Source organism: Erythrolamprus reginae, chromosome 3 (assembly GCF_031021105.1).
Source record: "Erythrolamprus reginae isolate rEryReg1 chromosome 3, rEryReg1.hap1, whole genome shotgun sequence".
Lineage (NCBI taxonomy): Eukaryota > Metazoa > Chordata > Lepidosauria > Squamata > Dipsadidae > Erythrolamprus > Erythrolamprus reginae.
In genome coordinates this window covers 239,670,073-239,692,192 of record NC_091952.1, presented here as the reverse complement: position 1 = coordinate 239,692,192, position 22,120 = coordinate 239,670,073, and the positions used below count along the sequence as shown (strand labels likewise).

Below are 22,120 nucleotides of genomic sequence, written 5' to 3'. Positions count from 1 at the left end.
AAGGAAAGAGAGGACAAGGAGGAGTGAAGGAAAAGTAGGAGAAAAGGGTTTGATGAAGGAGGGAGTGTGCAAGAAAGAACAGTTAGAGGGACAGACTGGTGTTGGTCAAAAGGGGGTGAATCAATTAATTAATTAATTAAGATTCTGGCTTATGAAATAAAGAAAAATTTGGAATTATGTGTATGTAATATTGAAAGGTACATGCATGTTAAAATTGTAAAATTTGTATGTGAAGGTGGAGAGAAAAAACTTTTGGAAAAAGAAAGAATTAAAAAACTTCAAGGCAGCAGTTTTCCTGTTCTATAAATGGTTTTCTGTTCATTCAATATATAGTGGTACCTCCACCGTGTTTCCCCGATAGTAAGACACCCCCGATTGTAAGACGTATCGGGGGTTTCAGGGGGGTCGGCTAATATAAGCCATACCCCGAAAGTAAGACATATGTCTTACTTTCGGGGAAACACGGGGGTACAGTAGAACCTCGACATACGTCCCCCCCGCCGTCGTCCCCCCCCCCGCCGCCGCCTGCAAGCGCTCTGCCAGGCGGCTCTCCCCGCTCCGTGCCTCCTTTATCTCTGGGTCTGCGGAGGGAGGGAGGGTTCCGGCCTTCCGAAGCGGCGCTGGGCGAAAGGGGGCGGGTGGGCAGCGGCGGAAGGTGAGAGGTGCCTCTTCAATATGCCGGAGAGCTGGAGAAGGGGGCGTCCGGACCCCCCCACCCCCAGCAGAAGCCAAGGGGGGGGGGGGGTCCTTTCAAGCGGCGCTGGGCGAAAGAGGGCGGGCGGCCAGCAGCAGAAGGCGAGAGGTGCCTCCTTCTCCGGCTCTCCGGCAGATCGAGCACGCGAAGAGGCACCTCTCACCTTCCGCCGCTGCTGGCCGCCCTCTTTTGCCCAGCGTCGCTTCGGAAGCCGCCGAACGCCGTCAGGGGGGCGCTTGGCAACCGCCTCTCCGCTCGCCAAGTGCCGCGGGGAAGTGCCGCTCGCCAAGCGCCCCCCTGACGGCATTCGGCGGCTTCTGAAGCAACGCTGGGCGAAAGAGGGCAGCCAGCAGCGGCGGAAGGTGAGAGGTGCCTCTTCGCGTGCTCGATCTGCCGGAGAGCCGGAGAAGGAGGCACCTCTCGCCTTCTGCTGTTGGCCGCCCGCCCTCTTTCGCCCAGCGCCGCTTCAAAGGACCCCCCCTTTCCACCCCTTGGCGCCACGGCAAGGCGAAGGCGAGGGGCGCGCGGGGAGCTGCCGGAAAGGAGGTGGGCGAAGGAGGGCGCAGCTCCGGCCACTCGCCTCGGAGCCGGTCGGCCTCGCTGGCCGCTTGCAGCCGAGCCTCGGCAGGGGAAGAGGCGGTGGCGCCGGTGGCTCGGCTGCAAGCGGCCAGCGAGGCCGACCGGCTCCGAGGCGAGCGGCCGGAGCTGCGCCCTCCTTCGCCCGCCTCCTTTCCGGCAGGCGTCGGCCTTGACACGTATCCGCCCACCCGGCGTCTCCGAAGCTTATCGGTCTCTGGCGGGCGCCTTTCGGCAGGAGAAGCCTTCGCAGGGCTGCTTCGCTGCTTGTTCCCCGACGACGGACAACGTCCGGCCGGCTTAGCCGGGACGGGCAACACGGCATCCGCTTGAGACGCCGGCGGGAGCAGCGGGAGCAGCAGGAACAGCAACATTTGGATCAGACGGAGGCGGCGGTGACGTATGGAGGGGGGGTGGTGGGGAACAAGCAGCGAAGCAGCCTGGCGAAGGCTTCTCCTGCCGAAAGGCGCCCGCCAGAGACCGGTAAGCTTCGGAGACGCCGGGTGGGCGGACACGTGTCAAGGCCAACGTGTGCACCGGACGCGGCTGCTACGTCATGGCGGGGCCCGGACGGGGCGGGCAGGCGGGGATGCGGATGTGTCTCCGTGTGTTTGTGTGTGGGGGGGAGGGTGCTTCGGGCTCTTTGTCCCCCCCGGTGGGTAAAAATGAAGACCCAGATTTTTCAAGAAGATTTTTTAAAATACTACTTTTTACCGGACACAGGTGTTGCGGGTTCGGGTAGGTGGGTTGGCCAGATGGGTCTTATTTTTTCCAATATAAGACATACCCCGAAAGTAAGACGTAGTGGGGCTTTTGGGGGTAAAAAGAAAGTAAGACACTGTCTTACTTTCGGGGAAACACGGTACCTAAGAAATCCTCTACTTACAAATTTTTCTAGATAAGAACTGGGTGTTCAAGATTTTTTTGCCTCTTCTCAAGAACCATTTTCCACTTACAAACCCAACCCTCCGAAACTGTAACCGGAAAAGGCAGGGAGAAGCCTCTGTGGGGCCTCTCCAGGAATCTCCTGGGAGGAAACAGGGCCGGAAAAGGTGGGGAGAAACCTCTGTGGGGCCTCTCTAGGAATCTCCTGGCAGGAAACAGGGCCGGAAAAGGCAGGGAGAAGTCTCCGTGGGGCCTCTCTAGGAATCTCCTGGGAGGAAACAGGACCGGAAAAGGTGGGGAGAGGCCTCTGTGGGGCCTCTCCAGGAATCTCCTGGGAGGAAACAGGGCCGGAAAAGGCAGGGAGAAGTCTCCGTGGGGCCTCTCTAGGAATCTCCTGGGAGGAAACAGGGCCGGAAAAGGTGGGGAGAAGCCTCCATGGGGCCTCTCTAGGAATCTTCTGGGAGGAAACAGGGCCAGAAAAGGCAGGGAGAAGTCTCCGTGGGGCCTCTCTAGGAATCTCCTGGGAGGAAACAGGGCCTCCACCCTCCCTGTGGTTTCCCCAAGTTTCTTCTTACAAACTTTTCTACTTAAGAACCTGGTCACGGAATGAATTAAGTTCGTAAGTTGACTGTAATTGTCAAAAGATGCCCAGTAATCTTAAAATCAGCCTTTCTCAGTGAAGCTCTCTGGAATTCTAAGCTTCTACAAGAGGTTATGGGAGAGAGAGAGCTGGAATCATAATCCGTGAGTTTATGATTGGGGTGTTGGGGGGAAACCTTTGTAAACATTGCATGCCAAAATGATGGGAATTCCTCAGTTGCCAGCCTGCTGTTTTGCTGTTGCTGTAAACATTGTAAAACATGGATTGTGCAGGCTTAAAGAGAATCGTATGGTGGAACTTTTATGCAATGCCCCCCCCCCCCCAAGTTTTTAATGGAAAGGGTTCACTGGTGGTCACAGTCATTTAAAACACCACATGAGATATTCACGGTATAAAATTAGTGAAATCTCCCTTCCTATGAATTGCATACATAAGGACAGGACATACTGTAATACAGTGGTACCTCTACCTAAGAATGTCTCTACTTACGAACTTTTCTAGATAAGAACCGTCTGTTCAAGATTTTTTTGCCTCTTCTCAAGAATTATTTTCCACTTACAAACCCGACCCTCCGAAACTGTAACCGGAAAAGGCAGGGAGAAGCCTCCATGGGGTTCCTCTAGGAATCTCCTGGGAGGAAACAGGGCTGGAAAAGGTGGGGAGAAGCCTCCGTTGGGCCTCTCTAGGAATCTCCTTGGAGATAACAGGACCCTCCCTGTGGTTTCCCCAATTGCACGCATTATTTGCTTTTACATTGATTCCTATGGGGAAAAATTGCTTCTTCTTACAAATTTTTCCACTTAAGGACCTGGTCATGGAACGAATTAAATTCATAAGTAGAGGTGCCACTGTATCTCCCTTCCTTGAGAGCTTAATGGAAGGTGGACAGTATATGTCTATGATGGCAAATCTATGGCACGCGTGCCACAAGTGGCACGTGGAGTCATATGAGAAGACATTCAAGACTTTTCCATGTTTCAGCTGCAGCGCACCTGTGCACCCTGGTCAGCTGATTTTCAGCCATGGGAAAGGCAGTTTTGACCTTCGGATGCTTTAGAGAAGCTTCCCTAAAGCCCTTGAGGCAAAAAAATAATAATCCCCAAATGGACAAACTGGACGTTTGTGAAAACGCACTTCCGGTTTGCCCGTTGCGGCCTTTTTTTCACGTGCCAGCAGTGGTGGGTTCATATGGGCGTGGTCCAGAGTGCCACACCGGTAGGAACCCACTGATGCAATTTTTGGCATTTTCCCCCCCCGCTGTATCCTGAGAAGGAGCTTCTCAGCTGGGCTTTGGAGGAAGACATTAAGAGGAGGGAGGGCTGGAGGGCTTCTTCTGACCCCGAGGCGCAGGAAAATAATCGCTGAAAAAAGCATTCGTGGGTTCCTACTGGTGTAGCACTCTGGACCACTGCGGTATTCATTCATTCATTCATTCATTCATTCATTCATTCATTCATTCATTCATTCATTCATTCATTCATTCATAAGAACGTAAGAAGAGCCATGCTGAATCAGGCCAAAGCCCATCGAGTCCAGCATTCTGTGTCACACAGTGGCCCACCAATTGTCCTTGGGGATCTTGAGCAGAAAGAGAAGGCAAAACCCTCCCTTTCCCCTGACCCCCAACAAATGGCACTCAAGGGAATCCTGCCTGCCTCGATAACCACCGATACACTTGGCACCCATGAATCTGTCTAATCCTGCCTTGAAGCTATCAAGGCTGACAGCTGTCACGACCTCTTCTAGAAGTGAATTCCATAAACCAATGACCTTCTGGGTGAAGAAATATTTCGCTTGATTTGTCCTCACTTTCTTACCAATGAGCTTTAGGGAGTGCCCCCTTGTCCTAGTATTGTGTGATAGAGAAAAGATTTTTTCTCTATCCACCTTTTCTATCCCATGCATGATTTTATACACTTTGATGTTATTCAATGTCTTATACTAACAGTACCAAAAGAGAATACAGGTAATTTATACAAGCTAACTCGCAAAAATGCCCCCCTGCATGTTATGTGAAGGTAATTATTAGCCATGAACTGTCCTGTGTTAAATACACGCAGCTGTGCCTCTAGACCTACAACAATTTATTTAGCGACCATTTGAAGTGTCGACACTGAATAAAGTGACTTGTGACCATTTGTTGCACTTACCTTACTACCCTTTGCAGTATGGTCACACAATGTACATTCGGATGCTTGACAACTGACTCACATTTATGACGGCTGCAGTGTCTCAAGGTCATGGGATCCCCTTTTGCGACCTTTTAACCAGCAAAATCAATTAGGAAACAAGATTCACTTAACAACCGTGCTACTTTTCTTTTTATGTACACTGAGAGCATATGCACCGAAGACAAATTCCTTGTGTGTCCAATCATACTTGGTCGGTAAAGAATTCTATTCTATTCTATTCTATATTCCACCCCACTATTCTATTATTCCATTCCATTGTACTCTACTCTATTCTGTATTCCACTCCATCCTATCATTCTATTCTATTCTATTCTGTATTCCACTATACCCCGCCCCACCCTTTTATTCTATTCTATTCTATTCTGTATTCCACTACACCCCACCCCACCCTTCTATTCTATTCTATATTCCACCCCACTATTCTATTATTCCATTCCATTGTACTCTACTCTATTCTGTATTCCACTCCACCCTATCATTCTATTCTATTCTGTATTCCAATATACCCCACCCCACCCTTTTATTCTATTCTATTCTATTCTATACTATTCTATTCTGTATTCCACTACACCCCACCCCACCCTTCTATTCTATTCTATTCTATTCTATTCTAATTCTATTCTGTCCTATTCTAACAATTGCAGTGCTTCACATAACAAATGTGGCGAGAAAAGTCATAAAGTGGGGCAAAAACTCAACTAATTTTTTCACTCAGCAACATATATTTTGGGATCAATTGTGGTCGTAAGTTGAAGACCACTTGTATTTGTAGCTCAGGGTTGAAATGAGGAGTCTTTGGTACTTTCTGAGCACCAAGGAACTTTCATTTGTTTTCTGTTTCTGGCCTTTGGCTGTTAAAAAGTTGGAACACATATCCATGTCTGCCATATCTGACCGTTTTGTATTGCCATAAAGCAATTTCATTAAATGCCTATTTTTTAAAGGTGCCTTTTGAGTCAGTCTTGACTTCCTGTGAATGTCCTGTACTTTCCTTAAGGAAGATTTCAGAAGTAGTTTGCCATTACCTTTTTTTCTAGGGCTGAGAGGGTGGGACTGGTTCCAAAATCGTCCAGATGATTTCATGTTGAAGATGACATGGTCTTCCCAGTTTTTAGCCTAGTGCCCTAACCACTGTACAAAACTGCCTCTAATGTCATCCCTTATTACAAGACATGGAGGGGAGAAGAAAGCTTTTAAGTTAAGGCTTTCCTACAATACTAGAGATCTTTAATGGTATCAAACTGATTTCACATGAACCTTAGGCTGTAAGATTTAAACTGGAGGTTTTATGAGTGGCAGAATCTGGTGGCACGGAACCAAAAATGAATGGGTGACTAATTCTGCACGGCTTTTAAGCATTATATTTAACCTTAGGGCCATCTTAAGAACTGAACATTTGATTTAAGGTTGTTTTGACACGCTGAGAAGCAAGCCAACATAAACAAGATTTCTCCAATCCCCCCATACCATGCACAGTGCCTTTTCCAATACATGATCCAGAGATGCAGAACCATTTTAAGGCTGAAGGCCTTACTTGGTCCTTGAATAATAGGCCATGAAGTGTCCTCTAAAAAAAGAATTTAGGGCCAGGACAAAGAAATGTGACTCACCAGGGGAAAACAACAACAACACTTAATGCGATTGGGTATCAAATGCAAGTAACAGGGAGCAATGTCCTTTTCAATTAGCTTAAAAATATAACTAGTCTTCTGTTGCTAAGCAAGACAGTTGTTAAGTGAGTTTTGCCCAATTTTACGACTTTGCTTGCCACATTTCGTAAGCGAATCACTGCAGTTATTAAATTAGCACAGGTAGTCCTCGACTGACAACCAGAAGAAAGCCCCACATTTCTGTTGTTAAATGGGGCATTTGTCCCATTTTACAACTTTTACAACTTTTTCTTGCCACATTTGTTAAGCGAATCACTGCAGTAGTGACTTTGGTAACAAGGGCATTAAGTGAATTTGGCTTCCCCATTGACTCTTGCTTGTCCCAAATTATTCCAGGAAATTTCAACTGTCAACTGTCATAAATATGAGCCAATTGCCCAAAGTCTCAATTTTGATCATGTGACTATAGGGATGTTGCACCGGTCATATGACAAAGGGGTCGTAAGCCGTTTTCCCAGTGCCGCTATAACTTTGAATGGTCACTAAATGAACTGTTGTAATCCGAGAATTAGAAACAAATTTTGGAGGGCTCATAGGACTTCCACATCCATTCTACTCTTTTATTATTATTATTATTATTATTATTATTAATTAGATTTGTATGCCGCCCCTCTCCGTAGACTCGGGGCGGCTTACAGCAATGATAAAAACAATATATAATAACAAATCTAATAGTTGGAATCTAAAATAACAATAATACATTTAAAAAGTCTAAAAAACAAGAAACCTCAATATATAAAAACATACATACAGTCATCATACACAAAAACTACATAGGCAGGGGGAGATCTTTCAGTTCCCCCACGCTTGACAGCAGAGGTGGGTTTTAAGGAGTTTACGAAAGGCAAGGAGGGTGGGGGCAGTTCTAATCTCTGGAGGGAGCTGATTCCAGAGGGTTGGAGCCACCACAGAGAAGGCTCTTCCCCTGGGTCCCGCCAAACGACATTGTTTAGTTGACGGGACCCGGAGGAGACCAACTCTGTGGGACCTAACCGGTCGCTGGGATTCGTGCAGCAGAAGGCGGTCTCGTAGATCAACTTGATGCAAGGAATTAATCTGGGGTGACAAACTCAAGGCCCATGGCTGAATGCGGTCTGTGGGGTGCTTAGATCTGGCCCGCGGAGCTGCTGGAAACAGCGAAAGACTGGCGCGCGGTGCCTTTGCCAGTGAAAACGTTCTCTTTTTTCGGCTGGGACGGCCTCCTGCAACCCTTTCCGAGTTAAAATTTATTTTTTATTTATTTGGTTGGATTTCTATGCTGCCCTTCTCCGGAGACTCAGGCTGTCTTACAAAAATATGAATAAAATACAATACAAAATATAGTAGGAGAAACCCAACCTAAAACAATATTAAGACCCCAAAGATATAAATCCAGGCATTCACATTCATTCAACAACAATCACGCAATCACTTCTTCGACTGGAGCAAGATGTTAAGCTTAATGGCCCCAAGCATGCCAGCAAAGGTAAATTTTTAAAAACTTGTGAAAGGTCAGGAGGATGGGAGAGGTACAGATCTCTGGGGGGAGTTGGTTCCAGAGGGCCGGGGCAGCCACAGAGAAGGCTCTTCCCCAATGTTGCTTAGGTGAAGAGACCTGGAAAAGGCCAACTCTGTGGGCCCTAACTGGCTGCTATGATACGTGATGCAGAAGACAACGTAAGTAACCTGGTCCTATGTCATGTAAGGCTTTATAACCAACACTTATAAATTGCATCCAGAGACCAATTGGTAACCAATGCAGGTTGTGGAGTGATGGCGAGATATGCATATGTACATGCTGCACAAATCCCAGCGACCAGTTAGGTCCCACAGAGTGGGCCTTCTCCGGGTCCCGTCAACTAAACAATGTCGTTTGGCGAGACCCAGGGGAAGAGCCTTCTCTGTGGCGGCCCCGGCCCTCTGGAACCAACTCCCCCCCAGAGATTAGAATTGCCCCCATCCTCCTCACCTTTCGTAAGCTTCTTAAAACCCACCTCTGCCGTCAGGCATGGAGGAATTGAGATACTCTTTCCCCCTAGGCCTTTACAATTTATGCATGGTATGTTTTGTATCTATGTTTGGTTTTATAATAAGGGTTTTTAATTGTTTTACTATTGGATTGTCACATGTTGTTTTATCACTGTTGTTAGCCACCCCGAGTCCACAGAGAGGGGCGGCATACAAATCCTATATATATATATATATCGAATCCCAGTAAGGAAGGGTGTGGCTAGCTGATGAGGCCAGAACAAGGCCGAAATGGTACCATCCTAGTCTCCCTTAATTTTAATTTCAGCTAAAAACATTTGATACATACAGAATATAGTTGTCGGCTATGAATAAATTAACTGCCTTGAAATGGTCCTGGGTTGGGCCTAGAGGCAAAAAGGAGCTGTGACGTTCCTTCAATACAGTGATCCCTCGAGTTTCGCGATCTCGAGCTTCGCTAAACGCTATATCGCGATTTTTCCACCCGATGACGTCACTCTCTTCCTTCCTTTCTCATCTTTCTTTCTTTCTCTCTTTCTCTATCTTGCTTCTTCCTCTCTCACACTCTCTTCCTCCCTCTCTAATCTCTTTCTTTCCTTCTCTCTCTTTCTCTATCTCTCCCCCTCTTGCTGGCGGGCGGCGGGCGGGCGAGCGGGGGCATCAGCGAGGAGCCGGGGTTTCCCCTTTGCGTGGGCGGCTGGGAAACCCCGATCTTCGTCTGCTCGCTGCTGCTGCGCCGAGCAGATCAGCTGCTGGGCGTCCGAAGGAACCTTTCCTGGGTCTTCCCCCTCTTGCTGGCGGGCGGGCGAGCGGCGGGCATCAGCGAGGAGCCGGGGTTTCCCCTTTGCGTGGGCGGCCGGGAAGACCCAGGGAAGGTTCCTTCAGCCGCCCAGCAGCTGATCTGCTCGGTAGCGCAGCAGCAGCGAGGAACCGAATCGGGATTTCCCCTTTGCGTGGGCAGCGGGGAACGCAAACTCCACCATCTACGCATGCGCGGCCATAGAAAAAAAGGGCGCGCATGCGCAGATGGTGTTTTTACTTCCGCAACCCTACATCCCGAAAAATCAATTATCGCGAGGGGTCTTGGAACGGAACCCTCGCGATAATAGAGGGATCACTGTATACCAGGGTGATCCGACATAAAAAAAAACATATAGCCCCTCCCTGGTACAGAACTGGAGGGATCAGGTCTGGTGGCTCAACTGTTAATTCTCTGCCTTACAAGGCAGAAGCTGCCAGATCGAATCCCAGTAAGGAAGGGTGTGGCTAGCTGATGAGGCCAGAACAAGGCCGAAATGGTACCATCCTAGTCTCCCTTAATTTTAAAATTTCAGCTAAAAACATTTGATACATATACATACATACATACATATATATATATATATATATAAATATATAAATATAAATAAATAAATATGCCTAGGAAGGCCCTCCTGAGCTCCGCTTTCACTGGAAAAGGGTTGCAGGAGGACGACTCAGCTGAAAACAGAGCTTGGAAGTCCATTTTCACTGGTAGAGGCACCGCAGGCCTCCAAAGGCACCTCTGTCACGAGCAACATCAAGTTGCCATGACTACCCAGGCCACTCCCACCCAGTTCTCTCCGAGGTCATACACAATCCTGATGTGGTCCTCAATAAAATTGAGTTTGACACCCCAGAATTAAGCTCTCCTACTCCTTTAATTTCTTCCGTAAGTGATCTGAGTTCTGTAACACTACATGAAACGTACTCGAAAGCACCGAGACAGAAACATAAGTTCCCATTTGTCCTGCCTCGCTTTCAGAAAGCTTTTAAAAACACACCTTTGCCAGGAGGCTTGAGGCCTTTGAGCATTGACCAGTGATGGGCTCCTACGGGAACGGTCAGGAACGCAGTTTGGTAGCAAAATTTGGAGCTCCACCCCAGAGCACCCAATTTGCACTGAAAGATGTTGAAACAAAATGCATAAGCCACGCCCACAGTGTGGTAGTAAAAATTTTGGTAGTCCATCACTGGCATTGACACTCTGTTCCATCTGATAGCATGGTTGTGATGTGGATGAAAGCGGTTGAATGGTTTTTAATACTTGGGTTTTTAGGATTACATTGGTACCTCTACCTACGAATGCCTCTACTTACGAAATTTTCTAGATAAGAACCGGGTGTTCAAGATTTATTGCTTCTTCTCAAGAACCATTTTCCACTTACAAACCCAAGCCTCCGAAACTGTAACCAGAAAAGGCAGGAAGAAGCCTCCATGGGGCCTGTAAGAATCTCCTGGGGGGAAACAGGGCCGGGAAAGGTGGAGAGAAGCCTCTGTGGGGCCTCCCTAGGAATCTCCTGGGAGGAAACAGGGCCAGGAAAGGTGGAGAGAAGCCTCCGTGGGGCCTCTCTAGGAATCTCCTGGGAGGAAACAGGGCTGGGAAAGGTGGAGAGAAGCCTCCGTGGGACCTCTCTAGGAATCTTCTGGGAGGAAACAGGGCTGGAAAAGGCAGGGAGAAGCCTCCGTGGGGCCTCTCTAGGAATCTCCTGGGAGGAAACAGGGCCGGGAAAGGTGGAGAGAAGCCTCCGCGGGGCCTCTCTAGGAATCTCCTGGGAGGAAACAGGGCTGGAAAAGGCAGGGAGAAGCCTCCGTGGGGCCTCTCTAGGAATCTCCTGGGAGGAAACAGGGCCTCTACCCTCCCTGTGGTTTCCCCAATCGCACACATTATTTGCTTTTACATTGATTCCTATGGGAAAAAATGCATCTTTTTTTCTACTTAAGAACCTGGCCACAGAATGAATTAAGTTCGTAAGCAGAGGTACCACTGTAGTTTTAGAATTGGGTTTTATAATAGAAATCCAAACAAATAAACAAACAAATAAAGTTATATTGTATTTTTTTCCCCCATCCTGAGTCTGCTGGAGAAGGGCGGCTCAGAAATCCAAACAAACAAACAAACAAACAAACAAACAAACTCCCCAAGAATTGTGCCCCTCCATGACTGGCACCGATAAAGCCACCACTGGTCTTGCAGAGTCACAAGAGCACAGTGGATACTTCCGAAGCGGCAAGGACCACCGACCATAAAGCCTTTACGCACCTGGCATTACAAAGTCTGCGGTGTCCTCCGTTTGAGGATCACAGGACCACTGTTCACAGCATTCCTTGGGAACTTCCACTTTCCTCGGGAAGGGGCATTCGGGGCCAGGAAGCAACAAATCAACATTGCAAAGGGGCACGCAGCTGATCTGTCCATCCCTGCAGGTGCAGTGGTATTTACAGTTGGGCTGGAAGGTCTCGCCGCTTCGATAAATAATCCCATCAAAAACACAGTTGTCTCCTTCAAGGTCTGAAGCAGAAGAAAAAGGAAAAAAAAAATCAGCAAGCTATGTGTGAATTTAGCCTGCTGGAATACTCAGGTCATATCTCAGGGTGTCCAGAGGGAAAGCATTTTGAAATTCCCCGATATTTCAAGTTTCATTGGATTTATATGCCACCCCTCTCCGAAAACTCGGGGCGGCTAACAACAATCACGAAAAATATACAATAAAATCCAATACTAAAAGCAAATTAAAACCCCTTAATATATAAAAACCAAACATACATACAAACATACCATGCATACAGTTGTAACGGCCTAGGGGGAGAAGAAGTCTTAATTCCCCCATGCCTGGCGACAGAGGTGGGTTTTAAGTAGCTTACGAAAGGCAGGGAGGGTGGGGGGCAATTCTAATCTCTGGGGGGAGTTGGTTCCAGAGGGCCGGGGCCGCCACAGAGAAGGCTCTTCCCCTGGGTCCCGCCAAGTGGCATTGTTTAGTTGACGGGACCTGGAGAAGACCCACTCTGTGGGACCTAACTGTCCGCTGGGATTCGTGCGGCAGAAGGCGGTCCCTGACATTTTCCTGTAACTTGTGATCTAGTTAAGGCACAGTTGTAAATGACATCATACCAAACGGCTAAGCCATGGAGAAATATCTGTAGCTGAGAAAGCAAGTTGTTGCCACAGTTGTGCTCATTTTTGCTTGACTCTGCCAGGCAGCACAATCCTTTTTTTTTTTACATGATTTCCCCCTGACTTTTAAACATTTTAATACAGTTTGTTTCCCCCCCTGATTTATTCTGGGTTTTTTTCATGAATTCCCTGATATTTCCTGAACCGTTGATTTATAATAATAATAATAATAATAATAATAATAATAATAATAATAATAATAATAATAATAATAATAATTCATTAGACTTGTATGCCACCCCTCTTTGGAGATTTCCCTGATAATAGAATAGAATAGAATAGAATTTTTTATTGGCCAAGTGTGATTGGACACTCAAGGAATTTGTCTTGGTACATATGCTCTCAGCGTACATAAACTAAAATATACATTTGTCAAGAATCATGTGGTACAACACTTAATGATTGTCATAGGGGTCAAATAAGCAATGAAGAAGCAATATTAATAAAAATCTTAGGATATAAGCAACAAGTTACAGTCATACAGTCCCTGATTTCCCTGTTTTCCAGGTTTGCTGGACACCCTGATATCTATACCAAGAACAGGGAAGAAAATCAGTACGAAAAAGATCCTACATCTAGCAAAAAAAGATCGAGTCGCCTTCAAACTGAACTCCTGGTGATCTCATGCACATCCATATAGCATCCTTGGTTACCACTGCCTTCTTGATTTATGGAGGTTCTTAGTCATCAGGTCATGATTGTTACAACGGTGCTTTTTCAAGAAGCAACTTGACTTTGTTTGTGAAGACGTTTCACTTTTCATCCAAGAAGCTTCTTCAGCTCTGACTGAAGAATTTCCTACCATCCAGTCAGAGATGAAGAAGCTTCTCAGAGGAAAAGCGAAATTTATTTATTTATCTATTTATCTATTTATCTATTTATCTATTTATCTATTTATCTATTTATCTATCTATCTATCTATCTATCTATCTATCTATCTATCTATCTATCTATCTATCTATCTATCTATCTACAGTATCTATCTATCTATCTATCTATCTATCTATCTATCTATCTATCTATCTATCTATCTATCTATCTATCTATCTACAGTATCTATCTATCTATCTATCTACAGTATCTATCTATCTATCTATCTATCTATCTATCTATCTATCTATCTATCTATCTATCTATCTATCTATCTATCTATCTATCTTCAGGGGTCGACAAAGTTGTTCAGAATCTAGGAGCCAGCCAAAAAATTTAGGAGCCAGAATTTTTTTTAAGCAAACTTGGTTTTTAATTTAACAAAAAAAACATTACAAACGTTATAAACAACATTTTACTTTTAAAGATAATAAATATTATATTTTGATATTTTAGATTTTAGGCAACATTCTAGTGTTTTTCACTTTGCGTTTTGTGGCCATGAACATGCCTTGTGATTTTAGAGCTGAAGTACCAGTGGTCCACAGCCTTGGCAGGATCAAACGCCTTCACAGATGGCCCATTCATGGTGATCATAAACAAGTCACTTAAACTTTCTTCTAGCATCCTTGATCTGAATTTATTTTTGACCATGTTCATCAAACTAAATCCTCTTTCACAACATGAGGTTGAGACAGGGAGCACCGCTACAATCGACAACAGGTTTCCCAGAACTGGAAATCTCTCGGTGTTGGAGAGTGCCAAATCCAGAAGCTCACACAGTTTCTTTCCTTTTCCAAGGACCTTAAACTCATACCACTCATTGAGGAGTGAGTGAATGCATTGGTCATCACTTTCAGGTGGAGATAGCTGTTTACGAAAATGATGAGCCAATGCAGTAATCTCAACCACACCGTAGTCCGGTGTGGTTGAGATTACTGGCCCGAAGGGAAGGAGCGGTTCGGGTTCCCCGCGCGGCGGAAGGAGAGGCGCCAGAAGACTGACGGGTTTCCCGGCAGGCCAGTCCGGCCGGCCACCCACGCGAGCGCTTTTCGGCGACTGTTCCGGCCCGGGAGGTCCCACAGGACGCACGCCTTCGCCGGGGTTCAGTTGCATCAGGGGGGGAGGCTTGGGCAGCGAGAAGGGCAACGGCTGAGGGGAGGCCGCGGCAGCTGCCGAGTCTCCACCTGACATCGCTTTCACCCCCTCCCCCCCGGCGCAGGCCTGGCTCCGCCGAGCCGGCTCTGCTGTACTCCCGTCGGGATCCGAGGGGAGACCGTTAGTCAGAAACCGAAACAGAGAAGAAGGAAAGGGAGACCGGGCCGGGGACGCGGGGGAGGGGGGGAGGGGGGAGGAGGGGTTACTGGTCGGAAGTCACCGCGCACGCGGCCGGAGGAGGAATGAACAAAACCTCACGCCGGGAGGGGAGGGGCTTCCGCTTCTCTCCGAAGGCGGGTGAGCGGCCAAGATCGGAGCGTCTGTGTGCGGTGGGGGGGAGTGAAGGGGTTCGAGTAGGAGGCGGAATGGAGGCAAGGGGGGGAGGGAGAGACGCACGCAAGCGCAGGGGACGCTGGGAAAGCAGCTCGCCCCGAGGTTGATGGGCGGAGCTACGGAAGCCAAGATGTACCATTTCTGGGCGTAAACACAAGGCGGGAAAAATATACTGTATACATACAGTACAGCAGGCAACATTTTCTAGGCGCCAGACAACATTTTCTAGGCGCCACTGGCGACCAGGCGCCTGGGTTTGTCGATATTTGATCTATCTATCTATCTATCTACAGTATCTATCTATCTATCTATCTATCAATCTATCTATCTACAGTATCTATCTATCTATCTATCTATCTATCTATCTATCTATCTATCTATCTATCTATCTATCTACCTACTACCTACCTATCTACAGTATCTATCTATCTATCTATCTATCTATCTATCTACCTACCTACCTACCTACAGTATCTATCTATCTATCTATCTATCTATCTATCTATCTATCTATCTATCTATCTATCTATCTATCTATCTACAGTATCTATCTATCTATCTACAGTATCTATCTATCTATCTATCTACAGTATCTATCTACAGTATCTATCTATCTATTTATCTATCTATCTATCTATCTACAGTATCTATCTACAGTATCTATCTACAGTATCTATCTACAGTATCTATCTATCTATCTATCTATCTATCTATCTATCTATCTATCTATCTATCTATCTATCTATCTATCTATCTATCTATCTATCTATCTATCTATCTACCTATCTACAGTATCTATCTATCTATCTATCTATCTATCTATCTATCTATCTATCTATCTATCTATCTATCTATCTATCTATCTATCTATCTATCTATCTACCTACCTACCTACCTACAGTATCTATCTATTTATCTATCTATCTATCTATCTATCTATCTATCTATCTATCTATCTATCTATCTATCTATCTACCTACCTACCTACCTATCTACAGTATCTATCTATCTATCTATCTATCTATCTATCTATCTATCTATCTATCTATCTATCTATCTACAGCAGAGGTCCCCAACCGCCGGTCCGCGGACCGGGCCGTTGGGGTTTTCCAGCCGGTCCGCGGCGCCACTGCCCTCCCGGCAGAGGACATTATGCAGGACAGGGTGGGGCGTCGGGCAGGGCGGGGAGAATCAGGAGGCTCCTTTGGCGGCTGGGGGCTGCCTGGCTTTGTGATTTTGGCTGGGGGGGAGTTAGGAAGGTCCTACTTCTCCCCCCCCCAGCCAAAAACTCAAAGCCTATCTGCTGGATACGGGCGATGAGCGGGACAAGCGGCGCCGAAGCCGGTGGCTGTGGCAGCTGCTGCAAGAGGCTTCCGCGCCGCTCTGTCCCACTCATCGCCCGTATCCAGCAGATAGGCTTTGAGTTTTTGGCTGGGGGGGGAGAAGTAGGACCTTCCTAAGTCCCCCCCCAGCCAAAAACTCAAAGCCTATCTGCTGGATACGGGCGATGAGTGGGACAGAGCGGCGCGGAAGCCTCTTGCAGTAGCTGCCACAGCCACTGGCTTCGGCGCCGCTCGTCCCGCTCATTCCCCGTGTCTGGCAGAAGCTGCTGCCCGAGTGCTCTTGGCTGGCGGGATTCAAAGTGCTTGGGTGGGGGGTGTCCTGACAGCCCCCCAACCCCAGTGCTTCGCCTCCCACTGGGACACCCCCTACCCCAGCACTTTGAATCCCGCCGGCCAAGAGCACTCGGGCAGCAGCTTCTGCCAGACACGGACAATGAGCGGGACGAGCGGTGCCGAAGCCGGTGGCTGTGGCAGCTGCTGCAAGAGGCTTCCGCGCCGCTCGTCCCACCCATTGCCCGTATCCAGCAGAAGCTGCTGCCCGAGTGCTCTTGGCCGGTGGGATTCAAAGTGCTGGGGTGGGGGGTGTCCCAGCGGGAGGCGAAGCACTGGGGTGGGGGGGCTGTCGGGACACCCCCCACCCCCAGCACTTTGAGCACTCAGGCAGCAGCTTCTGCTGGATACAGGCGATGGGTGGGACGAGCAGCGCGGAAGCCAGTGGCTGTAGCAGCTGCTGCAAGAGGCTTCCGCGCCGCTCTGTCCCACTCATCGCCCGTATCCAGCAGATAGGCTTTGAATTTTTGGCTGGGGGGGTGGAGAAGTAGGACCTTCCTAACTCCCCCCCCAGCCAAAATCACAAAGCCAGGCAGCCCCCAGCCGCCAAAGGAGCCTCCTGATTCTCCCCGCCCTGTGGAGAAGTGTGGAGGGCTGCGTCACTAGCTCCACCCCTCCATAACCCCACCCCCATATGACCAAAGGCCCCCCCCCCCCCCGGGCCGTGGAAAATTGGTCTAGCTTAAAGCCTGGTGCAAAAAAGGTTGGGGACCTCTGATCTACAGTATCCATCTATCTATCTATCTATCTATCTATCTATCTATCTATCTATCTATCTATCTATCTATCTATCTATCTATCTATCTATCTATCTATCTATCTATCTATCTACAGTATCTATCTATCTATCTATCTATCTATCTATCTATCTATCTATCTATCTATCTATCTATCTATCTATCTATCTATCTATCTATCTATCTATCTACTGGATTTGTATGCCGCCCCTCTCCGTAGACTCGGGGCGGCTAACAACAATGATAAAAACAGCATGTAACAATCCTGTTCTTTCTGGGTCACTCCGGAAGCTATAACCAACCCAAAAAGATAAGCCAGACACACCGGTAAAATTCAAATAAAGTTTTACAATGTTCAAGGAAAACGAAGCTAACAGAAAATGTCCTTACAAAGCAGGAAAACACTGGAACTCCAAATATATACCCGAAGGTAATTGTCAAGCATCAATATAGGATTCTTGCTGCCAAAACGAGGCTGTAGATAACAAACATACACCTCCCACGGTTCTTCAAGACTGCTGGGCCACAAGCCAGGAACAGAGACGCCGAGAAACAATGCAGGTTACAGGAACTCCAAACTGATAACACTCCACATGGCTTCAAGAGCTTGCCTGCCTTATAAACCCTTCCCTGCTAATGAGGACCACACCCAAGCCCTGGTGTTCCTTATTCAATGCTGATAATATTTCCTCAATTACTCCTTCCTTTGATCTAAACGTCTCTGTCGCATGTCAATGACAGCTTGTGCCTCATCACCTAATGACTCTAAGCTACTGGCAGGGGAGAGCCCCTCCTCGGGGCTCCCATGCTGTTCTCCCTCGTCACATTCCTGACTGGACCCTCCCCCGTCCGACTGCTCAGCCCCCTCCTCTTCGCTGTCAGCCTCCTCCGGGCATGGAGCCAGCAGAGACGCAGCTGGCCTTTGATCTGCCTGAGGCTGAACCACAACAAATCCAATTAATAAAACAACTAAAAACCCTTATTATAAAACCAAACATACACACAAACAAACATACCATGCATAACTTGTAATGGCCTAGGGGGAAGGAATATCTTAACTCCCCCATGCCTGGCGGCATAAGTGAGTCTTGAGTAGTTTACGAAAGACAGGGAGGGTGGGGGCAGTTATAATCTCCGGGGGGGGGGGAGTTGGTTCCAGAGGGCCGGGGCCGCCACAGAGAAGGCTCTTCAAAGAAAATGTCTTCAAAGAAAAACCAGTTGCCTCTTGAAAAAGCAATTGACCAGAAGCCCCCAGTTTTTATTAGGCAAAAGACAGCACAAGCAACCATCCACCCAAACATAGATCAACCCAAGATAAAACAATGACTAATCTGAACTACAGAATTAACGCACACTTATAGCCAAACCAAAATGTTGAATATGGATGTTAATTCAAATTCAAATATAGTTCCCCCACCTTACACTAAAAATTACAATGAGGAAGGGACACTCAACTGAGAATTTCAGTTCAGGCCACTCTCCGTCTTACAAGTCTTTCAAGCAGCACTAGCTGCTATGGCAGCGTTTCTTTCACATTGGCAACTCTCTGAGACTTCAATTCCCAGAATTCTTAATGCTGACTGGGGAATTCTGGGAGTTGGAGTCCAAACCCCTAAAAGCTGCCAAGATTGAGAACCACTGAGTCAGAACAGGGTGCATTTTGTCTTTAAGGAATGGGGATCACCGGTAAAATAACCGTAAGGGATGAGGCTTGCGGGAAGCTCCAGAGTGTTTCCTGGAAAATCTTGTGGATCTCAGACACCTCTTCTCCCAAACTGGGCTTTTTCCTTCTATTATTTCTATTTCTATTTCATTTATTATTTTTATTTATTTATTACTACAGTTGGAAGGGACCTTGCAGGTCATCTAGTCCCACCTTAAGCAGGAGTCCCTACACTATTTCCGACAAATGGCAGTCCAATCTTCCTTAGAAAGTCTCAAAGATATTTCTCTCTTTCTCTTTCTCTTTCCATTTCTTCCTTCTTATTTTCATTTCCCAAGTCATTTAGAGAAGCACATCTATTAAAGTGAGCCACCCATTCTGAGGAAGGTCCCCCAGAAAGCTGCGCCTCTCGGGCCAGGAGCAACAGAAAAGCCCCCTTCCAAAAAATTAACAATGGAACTAAAAGAAAGAGATGAGGCAGAATACTATTATTACTGGCTAGAAAACAAAAAACAACAACACTGAAAATAGTCACAAACAAATTAAGTGATAAAAATAGAAATAGGATTGGTCAAAATAAAGGAATAAGAGGGATACCTAAATAAGACCTGTAAAGGCCGAATTAGATCTATCCTAGTCTCCCTTAATTTTCAAATTCAGCAAAAACATGTGACATATCTATCTATATATATGCACACTACTCAAACAGAGAACACTTAACAACACAATATAACTCCAAGGAAATCAAACTTCTGTGAAATCAAACTGTCCACTTAGGAAGCAACACTGATTGACAATCAATTTGTGCAAATGGAATAGTTGTGCAAATGAAATATTCAATGAGAATATTTCATTCATTCAGATCTAGGATGTTATTTGAGTGTTATCTACCATAAGCTCCATTTTTGCTACCCCCCCCTGCGCCCCCCCCCCCCCTGGTCTTATTTGGGTATCCCTCTTATTCCTTTCTTTTGATCAATCCTATTTCTATTTCTATCACTTAATTTGATTGTGACTATTTTTGGTGGTTTATATGGTATATGTGTGTGTGTATATATATATATATATATATATAATACATACACATACATATATACATACTGAGTTCACTGGAGAAGGGCGGCCTATACATTCAAATAATAAATAATAACACATGCTGGTAATATGGAATCATTATAATTGATTATAACACTGGAGGTTTTTAAGAAGATGTTGGATAACCACTTGTCTGAAGTAGTATAGGATCTCCTGCCTGAGCAGGAGGTTGGAATAGAAGACCTTAAAGGTCCCTTCCAACTCTGTAGTAGTTGTGATTATTATTATTCTTCACAAAAAAACACTAATACACAACAAATGAGATCTATATGCTGGATTCCGTATCACAATATCACAAGTCAAACACTTCCCAAGCATCTAGGACTGTGTGATATATTTTTGTGGATCTGCGCAAATCATATGAAAATACTTCAGAGTCCTAGACGCTTGGGAAGTGTTGACTTGTGACACTGTGATATGAAATCCAGCATATCAATCTCGTTTGCTGTGTATTACTGTTTTTTGTGAATAATAATTATTATTATTGAGAAAATATTATTTTCCTGAAAGAGTAGATGCTTGGAACAAACTTCGGAGTCTTTGGAGAAGGGCGGCATACAAATCTAATAAATAATAATGATAATGATAATAATAATAATAATAATAAACAACTTCCAGCAGATGTGGTTGGTAAATCCACAGTAACTGAATTTAAACATGCCTGGGATAAACATATATCCGCCCTAAGATAAAATACAGGAAATAGTATAAGGGCAGACTAGATGGACCATGAGGTCATTTTCTGCTGTCAATCTTCTATGTTTCTAATAATAATAATAGTAATAATAACAACAATAATAATAATTTGTAATAAGTGACAGGGCAGTCACCACGTGTCCAACTTTGTTTTAAAAATGTTTATATATGTTTATTGTGTTTATACCTACATAAAGAAAACTTTTTAATACAAGGGTCATTCTTTGCCAAGTGGACCAGGTGTCCGCACTCGACCACCTTCAATTTCAATGAAACTGATTCTGAAAATTGGTCCACTTGACAAAGAAAGAAGGAAGGAAGGAAGAAAGGAAGAAAGGAAGGAAGGCAGGAAGGAAGACATCGTCCAAGGGGCTGAAAGTGCCTCGGGGGAGAGCGAGCGAGCGTCATTTACCCATACAGACGCCCAGCCCGGCTTCCTTTCCCTTCCCGCGGTCGCAGTACAAGCCGGCGCTCTCGTCGCAGGGCGTCGCTTCGGAGCAGTTCTCCCCGCGTTGCCGGGCGCAAGTCAGGCAGCAGGAGCAGCCGTCTAAGACCGTCGGCACGCCGGGGGCGCAGGTGGGCGGCTCGGCGGGGCACTCGCACGGCAGGCGGCACCGGAGCTCCGGGCTGTGATCCTACAAAAGAGCAAAAGAGTGGCCGCGTAAGCGGAGGCGCCCCCCCCTTTTTTTTTTCCGCGCAGCCCCGACGCGCAAAGGCAAACCTCGGCCAGGATCCACGGGGAGAAGAAGAGGAGGAAGAAGATGATGGTGCTGCTGCTCAGCCGCTGGGAGCAGGATAGGCAGCCGAGCCGCCCCTGAGGCAGCCGTTCCCGCCCCGCATCTCCCTGCGCCTTCCCCATCGCGGTGGATGCCGCTCCCGAAAGCGCGCAAGGCCAGCCCCGTCTCGAGAGCGCCCGTTTATATCCGGCGCCTCCAACCATCCGCCTCCGCCGGTTGGATGCGAGGCGGGCGCGGAGGAGCCAATGGCGGCCCGCGGTGTCGTGTTCGGCGGGATTAAAAATTGCCTTCGAGGCTCTCTAATTCTGACAGGAAAGAGAATCCAGGTAGTCCTCGATTTCGTTTAATGACGGTTTAAAGGGACCATGAAACGTCTTTGAATGTTAGTTAATTAAGGGGCGTGCCTTCTGTCCCCTGTCCTAATGTTTCTTTTGTTTTTTTACTAGTACCATGCATGTGAATATTATTATATCTAATGTTTCGTCTTATTTTTCTTCTTCTTATTAGTATCATGTACTGTATATCAGGGGTAGGCAACGTTGGCTCTTCTATGATATGTGGACTTCAACTCCCAGAATTCCTGAGGTAGCATGATTGGC

At 46.7% G+C, this 22,120-nt stretch overlaps 1 protein-coding gene across 1 annotated transcript in view; it reads right to left on the bottom strand.

Moving 5' to 3' along the window:
- The window catches only part of CCN3 (cellular communication network factor 3), a 30,395-nt gene extending 8,576 nt beyond the window's left edge, over window positions 1-21,819 (bottom strand). Inside the window, exons 1-3 of the mRNA XM_070749252.1 lie at window positions 21,506-21,819; window positions 21,197-21,419; window positions 11,648-11,896 (exon numbers count right to left, since the gene is read on the bottom strand). Coding sequence (XP_070605353.1) covers window positions 11,648-11,896; window positions 21,197-21,419; window positions 21,506-21,724 — 691 coding nt within the window. The 5' untranslated portion in view covers window positions 21,725-21,819. The remainder of the gene's footprint in view (window positions 1-11,647; window positions 11,897-21,196; window positions 21,420-21,505) is intronic.
- Window positions 21,820-22,120: the final 301 nt, after the last annotated feature.